At 38.1% G+C, this 13991-nt stretch overlaps 1 protein-coding gene across 1 annotated transcript in view; it reads right to left on the bottom strand.

Annotated features, from left to right (window-relative positions):
* Nucleotides 1–13991, bottom strand: part of ADCY2 (adenylate cyclase 2) — a gene marked incomplete at its 5' end in the record, with an annotated part of 231495 nt that overhangs the window by 70820 nt on the left and 146684 nt on the right. Inside the window, 5 exons of the mRNA XM_082479253.1 lie at nucleotides 22–154; nucleotides 517–675; nucleotides 7251–7378; nucleotides 8450–8561; nucleotides 9802–9950. Of these exons, the coding sequence (XP_082335379.1) occupies nucleotides 22–154; nucleotides 517–675; nucleotides 7251–7378; nucleotides 8450–8561; nucleotides 9802–9950 (681 nt within the window). The remainder of the gene's footprint in view (nucleotides 1–21; nucleotides 155–516; nucleotides 676–7250; nucleotides 7379–8449; nucleotides 8562–9801; nucleotides 9951–13991) is intronic.

The following is a 13991-nucleotide window of genomic DNA, read 5'->3' on the forward strand; positions in this document are numbered from 1 at the left end:
CAAAATAAAAGTACTACTAACCTTAGGATTGATTACAAAGTAAGTCTTAACATTATGCTCTTTCAGATATGGGTCCCTCACATCTCCATCCCCATCTTCCACTTTGTAAGCTCCATTCAAATGTGCCAAGGTGACTGAGGTGATGTGAACACGGCTGAAATTATATTTTAAAAGAATGACAGAATCACAAATACTGATCAAAAGCATAATTTGAACCTGATCAACCTTTTTTACTAGCTTTTGGGTATACTTTTTATATGCTGCTCACTTCATTTACAGTCCCTCTAATCTCATTTTTAGAAGTTCTAATCGGCATAAATCTAAAGGTTTCCATCCACAAAAAATACTCTTTAAATCACAGGAAATACTGAGTGCCCTTTTTTTTTTTTTTAAGACAGCACTAAGCATTAGTTCACGATTCTCCATTGAAGGCTGATGGCTGAAGACATGGTACCTATGCATTTCTCCATGGTACAAAAATCCACGTGTTCAAAGGTTAACAGAGAAGCCTCTTACCCTGGGACTCCTCCAGCTTCCATGTGATTTGCCAGAGTAACATCGTGCGACCACACATCGTACTGCCACTTCTGTAGCCCAATAACGCCACAAAGCACATTCCCAGAGTGCACTCCTACACGCATATTAATATCAACTCCAGTTGCATCTCTCACTTTCCTGTAGTTGAGAAGAAAATCTGTGTTAATATACACAATAGGGCCTTTGTTTTATTTTAATTTACCAGTCAAATTAGCAGTAACAACAGTGATAACATTTATTTCTTTTTAGCATTGCCTCCATTCTTTTTACGCCAGGATTACTTTTCTATACTACCTTTACTATTAGCTGTATTTGCAACTATTTGTAGTAAATATTAATTCTGAAGTCCATGTCTGAAGTCCCTTTTATACTCATCTGATATTATTTGGGACGGCTGAACCAAGTAGTGGAAATGTTCAGTCTCATGGTAGCACCTAGGGACAATTTTTGTCCTACAGACAGCCTTTGGTGTGGCTTTTAATGCAGCAACAGTCCAACAAACATATTTTGGAGATCTGGAACTACTATTAGTACCCTTCTATCTAATATCTACGTTGGAGACCTTCTTATATCTGTCTATTGTCGGGTCCATCACTCTTGCATGCCTGCTTGCAAATGGTTCTGCTCAGAGAGGAAGGATGAAAAACACAGAGCCTCATGATGTTCTACGGGCTGGTGACTCGTACACTTTTTGGGGACATGGGCTCAGTGCCATTCAGGCTGTGGAGAACACAGGCTCAACAACCTTCCACATGCTTGGTGAATGCTGTACCCGCTGGATCGTTATACAAAGAATGAGAGGCCACCCTCACTCTCCAGACCACATCTAAACCTTTGACCTTTCCAGTGACTTTAGACATAGTTGAAGTACCTGTTCACACCAACCCAAATCTCAGAAGAGTCCTACACATAAGATAGGCATTAACCCTTACAGAAGATATATATATACACCATATATGATATGGGTACCTAACTACAGACATAAAGGGTTATAAAATTAATTCAGATGTCTACAGGCTTACAGTTTTAAAAATTGTGAAGATTGTAACTTAACTGGATTTATGTATTTAAGCCCTAACTCATGTGGATCAAAACCTAACCAGTAATAAGGAACATGTACATACGTTTATCTTGGTGGATTTCAGGGTGTTGATGGAAGGAACAACTATAGAATAAGAAAGCTAAATGGCTCCTGTATATGAGTGAGGTTCATAGTTCTAGCAACATCCTCAGCCTTGATGAGAATCATCAGCACTGTACCTTCTGAATTACAGAATTAAACTGGTCTGCTTCTCTTCTTGTTTTGAAAGGGAACACAGAACTTCACTGACTTAATTTGATATGGTAAATCCTACATGTAAGCAGTAGTTCTCAAGTGGTTTTTTTTCTGGGAAATGAAAATAACAAGAGCATGACGGAAAGTATTTTCTTAAAATGTGTTTTGAGGTTATTAAAAAGAAGAGAGGAGAAGTTTTTTAATTCCCTTAGTCTCTATCAAGTGTTTATTGATATCTCTTTTCACTTTACCATTTTACACTGCTCTTGTGTAGCTGACACACTTGAAAATGAACTGCTTGTAAATGATCTTTGTAAGCAGTCGGCAAATGAGAAACACCACTGCTCTTCACAAGGAACATGACACAAGCTTAACACTTTGGGGAAAAAAAGGTGCTTTACAAGACTGGGCAAAGAGTAAGAGGAACATTTATCTTCTAGGAGTGCTGTTGAAAACCTGTCCTGCCATATTCTGCAGAGCAGAAGTCTGCTTTGTAACAAGCTCTCGGGAGTTAAGGAGGGGAGCAAGTAGAATATGTTCCAGAACTGAATCTTCTCTTCTGTCTTACAAATTAAAGAAACCACAGAAAATTTTAAATTAGAAGTGTTACTCTGGACCAAATGAGGGTTTACTACCTCTTCTCTCCTCTGCTCCCTGAACAATTGCTATGACGATGCAGGCACTGAATGCGTCTAAGAATGTTGCCTATCACATTCCCATAGGACACTTGCCTTACCTACACAAGTATATCTGAAAATTCCCACTATTACTTGATTTTCGGCTCCCACAGTCTCCCTGGTTTCCCTCAGCACACCACAGTCAGTGTGCCCATCCTAGCTGGGCGGTCAAAATACTCATCAAGACTGTATTTTTCCTATGGCAGCCTTAAATTTGAGTTTGTAGGGATTCTATGCTTTTCACAGGCATGGTTAGCTTGCTTGTAGCAACTTTACTGCACACAAGCAAGAGTTCAGGTCATTAGGAACACATCTGCTCTGTTTCTCAGAGCTTTATTCATTGGTAATTCTGGATTAACGTACCTAAGACTCACCTAGTCCTATCTTACGTACTTTAACACATTCAGTATGCCTTGAGCACTTAGTTCCCTGCAAATTGCCAGCTTTAAAAGCATGGCTCGCTTTTGGATCACACCTGCAGGAATGAAATCATACCTAAAAGAAAAATTATTTCATTTTTTATCTAGCTTTCAAATTGGTACAACTGTCGCATCCAACAGTTTCTTTCACTTTCCTCTGAAATGGAACTCATTTCATGCTACCAAATCAAAGAGAGCCTTTGAGAATCTGTGGCTGAGAAATATGTAAATTAGGGAGTCACCAGACAGACGAGGGGGTGGAGTTTGTGCTGAAGGAAAACAGCACATATATTCATACACAAATATATTTTGCCTTAGAAGATAAGCTCTAGCCTTAAAGAACCCAGTAAGGTGGCCAGCTCTCAACGTCAGAGGCAGCACTGGCAACTATGGCTTGATAAGGTGAGCATCCCACTCCTGGGCAAGCCGGCTGCAGACTGTAAGAAACATTGGATTTGTTCCAACATAGAGCAGGGAAGCAGAGTAATTAATCAATGGGACTACTAACATGTTTAAATGGAAACAATCCATAGCATAGTGAGGCTGAATTACCCAAAATGGAGCCACACATCATTAGGAAACAAGACTGGATGAAGCTTTGTACTACAGATCACCTGGCAATTTGGCAGAATTCCTCCTTTTTGCTTCAAAGAGAACTGGAACTAAAGCCTTATTCAGGTGGTAAAATCTATACAGAACTGTTAATCTAAACAGCAAACTGCCTTATTTCAGTAACTTACGCACTGAGGTGTCAGCTTGCACCTCAGTGACTGAATATAACAAAAACTCATATCTGACAAAAAAAGATATTTTAAACAGTGAGTGAAATATATCGAGAGTGACACACTTCCAACAGCAAGAGTATTACTACTTCTAGTTTTGCAGGCCACAGAAGTATTTCAGGAGATGTTTCCACACAAAGATGTAGCAATCACACATGAAAATACAGAATTGATTAATAATCAGTAATTTTTATTCCCTTGCAGGCTGCAGCACTTGACATAATACTTTGAAAGCATTTGAAAACACGGGGTACAGATTCCTCGCTTCTTAAAGAGATGTAAATAGGCTGTGATAATCAGGCATCTCTCTACAGGAGAGTTTTGGATTCTGACTACAGTAATAGAGTCAGATCAGAATGAGCTACACAACTAAAAGCAGTCTATAAGGCTGCTCTTACCAAGGCGGCCCTTATCATCCAGCATTAACAATGAACGTACTTGATAGCAGCTTGAGCAGAAAGTTATTTCAAAGAAAATTGGGAAGTTCTGAAGTGTGAGGAACCGACAGATTGCTCTCTGAGCTCAAGTAAAGCGTGGCATTGTGATGTGTAAAATTGTACTTTCAGTTCTTTGCGAAGGGCAATTTATGGCTTGAGCTTAACATTGTTTTTCCACCAGCCTGTAACCTTCTATACTTTTTTCTTTTTAGTAAAAAAGCAACAGGTTGGCCAGAAACTCTGTGGCAAATGCTTTTAACTCCCATTTATCAAACAGCGCACGCATCTTTTGAAATGTAAACCAGAAAGCTCTCATTTTCACTGAAAGACTGGGGAAAAACATCCAAAATTTTTAAGCCAACCAAAGTGGAGAGTCAGAACTTAGAGGCAGACACTCTTTTACATACTGGTTTACCGAAGTGACATTAGCTTTAGTTCCTAATATGCTAGAGAAGCAATTGGTTTAATTATAATACTCTTCTGGTATATTTAAATGAAAAAGAGAAAGCATCCAGTGAAAACAACCGAGGAAACAACCAAATCTGTAGATTTTAATGCTTGGCAAAGAGAAGTACTCCAAGTACCATTAAAAAAAAAATAGATTTCTTTGGACACAATATAAGGTACAACCATAACCAGATGAAGAAAAAAACGTTTTAGGAAATGCAGCAACCTGAGTCCTGTACTGAGGTTAGTTTTGCAAAAGATCCCTAAAGGAAGGGGATTCCACAAATACTACACCTTTTCCATGAATACCTTACAAGGAAAAGAACCAAATTTGCATTAATCAACCTACTCACGCAGTAATTACCTTGAATCAAATCACAAGACCAGGCAACTGAAAGCTGAAACCCTCAGGTGACTACAGTTACACACATATGAGTGTAGTACTTAAGGATTAGAGCAATCACTTTTGCATGCCAGTTTAGTTAATCATTGAGACAACACTGTTCAACACAACTATCCATTTCATGATGAGGTGCACAGCACACATATACCTCACAAGGATGAGGTAATTTCTTACTTTGCTACCTGGACAGTGGTAAATGTGATTTGGCAAACCCATCAAAATTAAAACTGAAACTTACAGAAGAGCATACCAAGTTTTAAAACCGAAGTCCAATTATTTAAAAAAACACAGGTGACTGCCAAATATCCAGACCTCCACATGATACATGTTTTTGCAAAGTGTAGCTCACCTAGATATACTGCAACTTTAGTCAACAGAAACTTAGCTTTCCTACAGACGAGAGATTTGTGCCACTAATGATAACTTCTATAAGTAACCATTTACAGTATTTTAACTTCTAACAGCCAAAAAGAACTTCAGGTATGAATTACAGACAATGAAATATCTGACGTTGGTTAAAAAAAAAAGAGGTGGAAGGTATTTTTAATTTTTTTTTTCCTTCACAGAACGTTTTCTAAATAAGCTAACAGAATCAGACCCTTACTTAACAAATAAATGACAATACCGAGCTGAAGGTCCTGGATAGGCAGGTTTAGAACCCTTCAGCATGACGTGCAGACATCCCAACTGGGTTTAAATACATTTATACTGCAATGTGTCCCGCTTTGGTTGCAGAACTCATCCAGGGCAGGTAGCTTACGAAAGAGTTATTTCTACTCTGCACTGAGAGTTCAGATAGCAGTCAGCTGAAGAGATGCAGGAGAGTAAAGCTGCTCTTTTGCAAGACTTCTTTGAAGTCCCATCATCTTCAGAACTGCTGCAGTTGCCTATAATCCGTTCCCAATCTACTCTTCAGTAATAACCAAGAGGATTCCTCAAGTATGCCTTTAGTTGTGTCCTCAGATGCCTTACAAGTGTTAACCCATCAGACAGAACCATATTTCTTTTTTTTCCTTCACAATCACATCAAGCCTCCTGTTACTACTTGAGTTACTTGAAATAAGTTACAACCATTATTTCAAAAGCTATCACATTAGAATTCTCAAATGCCTTGTTCTGTTTTCTGTTTCAAAGACAGAACAAGCACAAAGATTATGGGAAAGAAATAAGGGACAGTTGCAGTAACCCACAAATCCAAAACACTGCTGATAAGCACAGAATTCTGAATGGTGCCCTAAAGTGTTAACTGACAAAACTTTTTAGAAATCCATCATCTAAAAAATTAATTATAGAAAAGTTGAAACTAAACCTAAACCTGGGGTCTAGTAAGACATGCACATTTTATTGCTTATTTAACAACATGGAAAGTAGGCCACAGGCCAGGAATCTGTAAGCCATTAGAAATGTCTTTGATAGACATGCTCAGTATCACTCCACAGGCTAAGGGGTCGAGGCATCTTAATTGCGGAGGGGTAATTGCTCCCGACCACCACTGCACTCCAAACTTAACAGGCGCCAGGAGCTCTGGCCTCTCACAGACCCACTTGACTAGCAGGTGGGTGGCAGCATCATGATTCTGCAAAACGCAAAGCTTCCCAAGTCCTAAGTGATTTCTATTGGGATATTTACCATCTCATAATCACAGAATCACAGTATAGTTGAGGTCAGAAGGGACCTCTGGACAGCATCTAGGCCAACTCCTGCTCAAAACAGAGTCAGGTAGAGCAGCTTGCTTAAGGCTGTACCAGTTGGATTTTGAGTATCTCCAAGGTTGGGAACTCTACAATCTCCCTGGGCAACCTGTGCCAGTGCTCATTCACCCTCCCAGTGAAAACAGTGTTTCCGGATTCAGGGGGAACCTCCTGTGTTTCAGTTTGTGCCCATCATCTCTTGTCCTGTCACTGGGCAACACTGAAAAGAACCTGGCTCCTTCTTTGCACCCTCCCTTCAGGTACTTAAATGCATTGATGAGATTTCCCCCCTCAGCCTTCTCTTCTCCAGGTTGAACGGTCCCAGCTCTCTCTGCCTTTCCTCATGAGTGACGCTCCAGGCCCTTAATCATCTTTATGGTGTAGTGACGAGATAGCCTGGCACAACCCACCATCTTAAACCATTTCTTTGCTGAGGCTGAGATCAAGAATACTATGCTGGACCTTGTAGTGAAACACACCAGCTACTGCAGGTCTGAATGTTTCAACCAGCAGCACAGCTACAGATAGAAAAGAGACAGATTTTTTACTGTTGAATATTTAACAAAGAGTTCAGCACTTACTTAATGGCTTCACACATGTCCAATCCCATTTTCACACAATTCTTGGCATGATTTTGAAGAGATATAGGTAGTCCAGAAACACAGTAATAGCAGTCACCTAGGATTTTAATTCTCATACATTCATTTTCCTGGAGGAAAAAGCAAGTTCAGGTGGTCACTTTCACCTTGAATTACATAAATGAAGGGTTACTGTTACAAAGACTGATTTAAATGACATTATCAAAATCATTCTATTTAAGCTTGTTTCAGTAGAAAAGGATTTGGCTTGCTAGAAAAGAAGTGCTGTCAGAGAGTTTTGTATGGACGATTCCTCCATCTGTTATGGTCCTTAATGGGCAAAACCAGGAAGTCAGTTCACTGCAAAACATATATTTACAGTGTTCTTCACACCTTAAATTAAAGAATTGAGCCAAAGTATCATGTACTCAATCGAAAGAAAGTCTTTTTGTTTGAAATATGAAGTCAAAAGACCTAGCCTTCCACATTTACATCTTTGAAGATGTGCTATGCAATATTTCCTGAAACTAGCAATCACAATCTTATTTCTATCTTTTGTACTCTAAGGCAATATAAAGATTTTTACCTTTTTTTTTTAACCAATAATTGTCAATAGGTTTTGAACAAATAAAAAACCACAATTTTTTTACCTGTTTTAGTGTTTACAATTTCACCTTAAAACAAAGCATGAAGTTTGATGTAATTTTTATAAAAATGACACCGAAATACTCAGAAGAAAATCTTCTGATTATATTTGAATCTTTTCTCGAGTAATCAAGAGGCTGTGGTCAGTAACTAAAATTGCTTCGATTAATATTGTCTTCTAGTCTCTAAAATGCTTTTCCAGAGATTAGAAAACTGACTGTATCAGTTTTCTATCTTGAGTTTCTTAATCCTTGTTATTGTAAAAAATCTATTTAAAGAGCTGTTCACCTTCCATTAAGCTTTATAGGGCTCGATGAGCTGTCTCTATTGGTCTTATTAGAGAGAGCTATCTTGGGTTTCACAGATTGTCACGCTGGCAGAAATACACGGTTGCACTCAGACCAGAGCCAGGTTTTTTCTTCACACGTTTCAAGTCTAACCTTCCTGCCAAAGCCTCAGAAGTGCTGCCTGAATGTAGCAGAGTCCTCAAGAAGAAAAAATATTTTAAAGATGACTTACTTATTTAAACTTACAGTAGCAGCCCAGTAGAAACCCACCTTTGCAATCTGATCAAACTTGCCGAACAGCTCATTTAGCATGTGCACCAATTCCCCTGGTGAGCAGTCACTGGCCAGGCGAGTGAATCCCACGATATCAGCATACAAGATGCTACAACAGAAATGAACAGAAACTTGGTCACGGTTTCCTTCCACAGAACTCACATTTATCAATCAATCAACAGCAAAACCTGAAAGCAGGCGTTCTGGACTTCACAGAGGTATGCCTGTACCCAAAACAGCCACTGCTAAACGGAGAACAATAAATATAACTATATTTATAGGTAAACCTACATTTACCTTTCTAGGCATTACATTTATAGGTAATATATACCTATATTTACCTTTATAGGTATTACCTTCACAGGTATTACCTTCATAGGTATACCTATATTTATGGGTATTTATAGGCATTCTATACCTTTATTTGTTACAGTGTATTTGAAAAATAGAAAACATTTTCCTGCTTACAAATTGGCAATGTAATAATGGCAATTTTTTCAATAAGCATATTTCTTGTCAGAAATTGTTTAATAACTTTTTGTCATTGTAGAAATTTTCTGTCTAGATTTACCTGCTAATGATAGGCAGCATGGAAGTCTTTGTTCACTTGTTAGTCAGACTATTAAATTAAATTAAGCTTGATTGCTAAGATATTCAAGCCATACACTTTGTTTCTATTCACCACTTGACCAATTCCTAGAATCAGGCTAAGGAAAAAGTATTTCTGGTCACAAGTGAATATGAACTTCTTCAAAAGTCCTGCAATACTTACTTGAAAAATGCAATTTCTAAGAATGTAATTCAAATTAACTTGTGCAATCAAAAAATAGGCAAAACAACTTGTAAAGATGAAAGAATATTTGAAATAAACGGTGAACTATGTTTCTAACTTCTAGAAAATTATAATTAATAAATAATTAGATTTGTCAGCAGAATAATTATCTCAGGTACTGTATAAAGTACATATGTGATACAGCTGCTTGTGTTTACATTACATAAAATCTGAGAAATTGCTCCAGTTAAGAGCAATTACAAATTCAGAATAATATAACTGACATGAATTACAATTTTGACTAGTATACATGAAAGTAGGATTTGGTACTTTAACCTGAAAAATTAATACATTATGAAGAAAGCCTATTAATGCATGGCTTTTTCTAAACAACTTCTTTGTGTTATCAGCTTTGTTGCTCTTCTGGAACACAGAATTGTTATCATTTGATCAAATTAATGGATACTAAACATTAAGTTGTTGAAAAACATATAAAAACAATTACTTTCTTAATTGCTTTCTTAAAATTTTCTTTTCAGTTTTTTTTTTTCTGAATGTTGTTGATACATTGTATTACCTTACATTGGTGTGCCTTTTGACATACAAATTGTGGAAGTTGTTGGTGTTTTCCAGCTGGCCTGCCTTGGGACCCTGTAACCTCTGAATGATCTCTGCTTTCATTTCCATGGCAATGTGAGCAGGCAGCAAAGAAAGTAGAAGACGCTCCTAAAATTTAAAATGAAATGTCCACAGTTTCTTTAAGGAGAACAAAATCATCACGGAAGCAGTACTGTGCAAGGCATACGCTACTGTTAATACCCTAGAAGCTCGCACTCAGGCATTTGCCTGATATGGCCCCCCAAATTAATCTTTTCCTTGAAGAACTTGACAGAGGTGTATACACATTTCCAAGTAATAGCTAACTTCTTCAAGGTTTTGCGTATATTAGAGAAAGCTTAAGCTAAACTTAACATCCGAAGAAGTAGTGCACAGTGCTATTCAATAGCTGAGTAGGATGAAGGAAATACGGATTAGCAAATAAAGCAAGAGCTGCACGGACTGCTCAGAGGACTTCAGGGAAATGCAGTCCAGTTCTGGCAAGAGTAAGCTAAATAATTTTTTAAGAATTTATTTTAAAAGTTTAGTCATAGTTTTAGCAGTTGTTAGACTGAAAATGAAAAGATAAATTCAGAATACAGAACATATTGAAAATGTTGGTTTTTTGTGGACTATTTTGACAGGTACTCTACCTTTCTTTTAATATGGCATTTCACAAACTAAAGTTTTTTTGAAAATATTAATCTAAAAGGAAACTGAATATTTAAAAAAAAAAACCTACATATTTCTCCTTATTTTTTATTGGTATTATACTCATGGTCTTCTTGTGAAGCTCTCTTATGTCAGCATATTTTAATTTTACCCATCTTACCTGTGACAGCTTCTCACTGAGTTCTTTCTTCTCTGGAAAACAGAATCAACAAGGAAATAGCTACAGCTCTGCAAAAATCCCTTTCCTACTTTGATCATACCCCACCTCGAAACTGAACAGGAATTTCCCATTTTCTCGAAGGCAGAAGGGAGTGGCCAATTCTGGTTAAGCAATAAAACCAGAACCCCGGACCAGTGAGGAGGTGGAAGGCAGGTGTAAAAGTCCACGATGGAGTCAGAGAGAGAAACAGCTATGCCAGAAAAGATGACGACCTCAAAATGTGCCGGTCCTGCAGGTGCTACTCACAGTCATGCGTTCTCTTTAGTTCACAATGTGTATTTTTGCAGAGTTTGCAGTTGTATTAATGAAGGTACCAGAGAAGTGTAACCATTAATCCCCTGGTCTGCCTGGAGTAATTATTCCCATTCAGGTCTAATGACCTTGAGTAGACCATGACAATAGTGGGGATATAGAGCCTCTGATATTTGCAGCTACCTTGGCTATCTATCTCTGTAACATACGAAGACTTCCCATTCCGCACAGCATTTATGTACCTGTAAGCACAGCACTGACTTACATGAGGCCCTATGAAACTGACCCTGCACACACTTAGTAAAAAAATTCTCTTTCAATGAATCAAGACAGAATCATCTTTTGTTGCTAAGTAATATTGAACTAGTAAGTTTGTTCTTTTTTTTTTTTTTCCCACTTTGGTGAGATCTAAAAATAATTTTGATTCACATATGTATGGATTGCTCTTTATTTTGCAAAATAAGGCATATCACACAAACAGTAAGACGAGTCATGAAGTAAATGTTCAAGGTAAAGCACATCTGTCTCTAGCCTGACTAAAGGAGGCAAGAATAAAATAAAAGATGTACTGCTTTCCTCCTGCTAGGATCTCAGATTAGACACATTGTAACTGAGGCTAATACATACAATTGACTTTTCATTAAAATGTTAATGTGGCTTTATTTCTTAAATGCAAGATTAATTTAGTATGCTTAGGCATTTTAGCAAGTACACATCTGAGGCCAATGTCTTTTCATTCCTATTGTAGTCCACTGGTCCTTGGTGGAGCTATTTTGCTAACTTGTAAAGAATGCCTGCAAAAACAATGGATTTTTTTTTTCTATAATGAAAGCTTACTTTCGCAAGTTGCTGTTTATCTAACACAGTTGCTGTTTTGTGAAGTGCAGGACAGGTCAGCACTTGTTAGTAATTATTAAATAGTTAAAAAGAGGTGAGTGCTCTTAGCTCCAATTAGTAGCACCGTGGCTACTAAATGCCAGCTAGCTAACTACCTTCCTATAACTCTGTTATGCTTCCAGACACTCAGTGAGGCAGATACCCAACGTCCAAGTTACTGCTTATGTCTTCGAAACCCAGAGAGGCTGGTAAAACGTCAAAGAGAAAAGCAACAAAAGTTTTCAAGAAAGCAATAGAAGAAGCGATAGAAAAAGTTTTCGTAGAAAGCAGCATGAAGTCAACTACAGGCTAAAGAATCATAAGAGGAAAGGGGAAACAGAATGCCCTGATTTTGTAGGGCACAGCAGGCGAGATGGGATATTTCGCCTCCTTTTTCTCTCCAGGCCAGACCGCTACCCCATTCTGCTTAAACTTCTTGGTGAAGCTGTTCACCACACCAGAACTTATTCCCAAAAGAATGTTTTCCTTCTTCCATTGCCACAGTACAAAAGAGAAGGTTACAACCAGAGGTGGCTTTAGAGAACTGCTATTGCTGAAGCACGCTACAAAACACCCTGCCATGCCCAGCTACACTGAAATGCTTCAGCCACCCTCTCCATCACACAGGCTGTGGATGCTCAGATGTCAATCCTGAAGTTACCACTTGTGTGATGATGTGTTATCAAGTCACATACTACATTTCATGCAGATTGTTGATTTTGGTTTGGTTTTTTTTTTTTTTTTTTCCTAAAAGATAAATGTGAAAGAAGCTGAATCTCAACTATTTATGAAGCTGGGCTGATCAGCTAGCCAAATACAAAATGGCTACAAATACATTTTTCCCCCTCTTTCTGCTGCAAGATCCTAAGAAATGCAAAGCATTTAAGAACACCTCATCCTTCATGTTTTGTCATCTCTGGTGGCTAAAAGAGCTTAGTGGAAGGAGCAACATCAATTACTAATCAGATTGTAGTGCCTGATGTTGTGCACTGAAAATGCTGCAGACTGGAACAGTGTGAGGAACATAGCAAATTAAGACTGCTTCTTAGGACGGCTTTTTATTTGATAATACATTCTGTACTATTCTCTCAAAGAGACAGAAAATCTACACATCAAAACCTAGGTGAACTGTCATACAAGACACTGAATTCGAAACAAAACACTTGCCTATTTGTAGTAGACAGAGAAGCCACTCTAAGTGCTAAAGTCTGTAGGAAAAAAAGCCAAAGTAATTGTGAATGCAGGTCAAGATGCAGCATTTAAAAGTCTTCAGACTAAAAATAACAGTGCCCGCTTCTGGTGAAAGAAAAACTGCTGTGCTGTGGCAATAACGAAAATCCCCTCACAAATGTCTTTCCCTGAAATATTACCAGCATGACCTTACAGCCAGTACATGTGATTCATGCACACAAGACTCCTTCCTGACTGGTTGTGTTCTCTGAGCTATGCTTTCCCCTCACCATTCAAATCACTTGAAGCTGAGATTTTTTAAGTCCTAGAGCTAAAAGACAGAGCACACGATCCCTACTGAATACATTATAGTGTCTTTCAATACTGTAGGGTTAAGTACTCCTTTCTCTTCAGAACACGTTCCATCTGGATGGCTAGCAAGTAGTCAACCTCCCTCGATTATCTGAGGATTTTCAGTGGCATCTGTCAAACTGCTACTTGAGTTCCTGCCCTCTCAAACTCCCACATCCTAGTTGATTTACTTGTCAGAATTTTCGGTGAATTATACAGATGACTTTAGCAGACATTGCCAGCTATTCCCCTAAAGCTTGATAAACTCTAGATGTTTGTCTGGTTAGCGCATCTCAGTTAAAGACTGTAGCACTACATCGGTTTTTGCAAGGTGGCAATTGCATTTGCAGTATCTTCCACAATGGAGGTCATGCTGTTGTTATGCAGTAATCAAGCAAAATATCCTCAAATGCTTGGTACAGTACATTTTCTTAAGTGCATATTTCACAAACCAAGCTCTGCTTGGCCTGAGGCAATAATGCTTTATTTATTTGCTCATTCCTGTTTTGTTATGTAAATTACCAATTCTGATTCATTCATTTGTACAAGGCTACATGACTATCAACTCTTTTCTTTACTGAAGCACAAACAATTCTAAGATTTTATAGATTTAAAGGCCAAATTTTCCT

This window comes from Vanellus vanellus (assembly GCF_965231255.1).
Source record: "Vanellus vanellus genome assembly, chromosome: 2".
Taxonomy (NCBI): Eukaryota; Metazoa; Chordata; class Aves; order Charadriiformes; family Charadriidae; genus Vanellus; species Vanellus vanellus.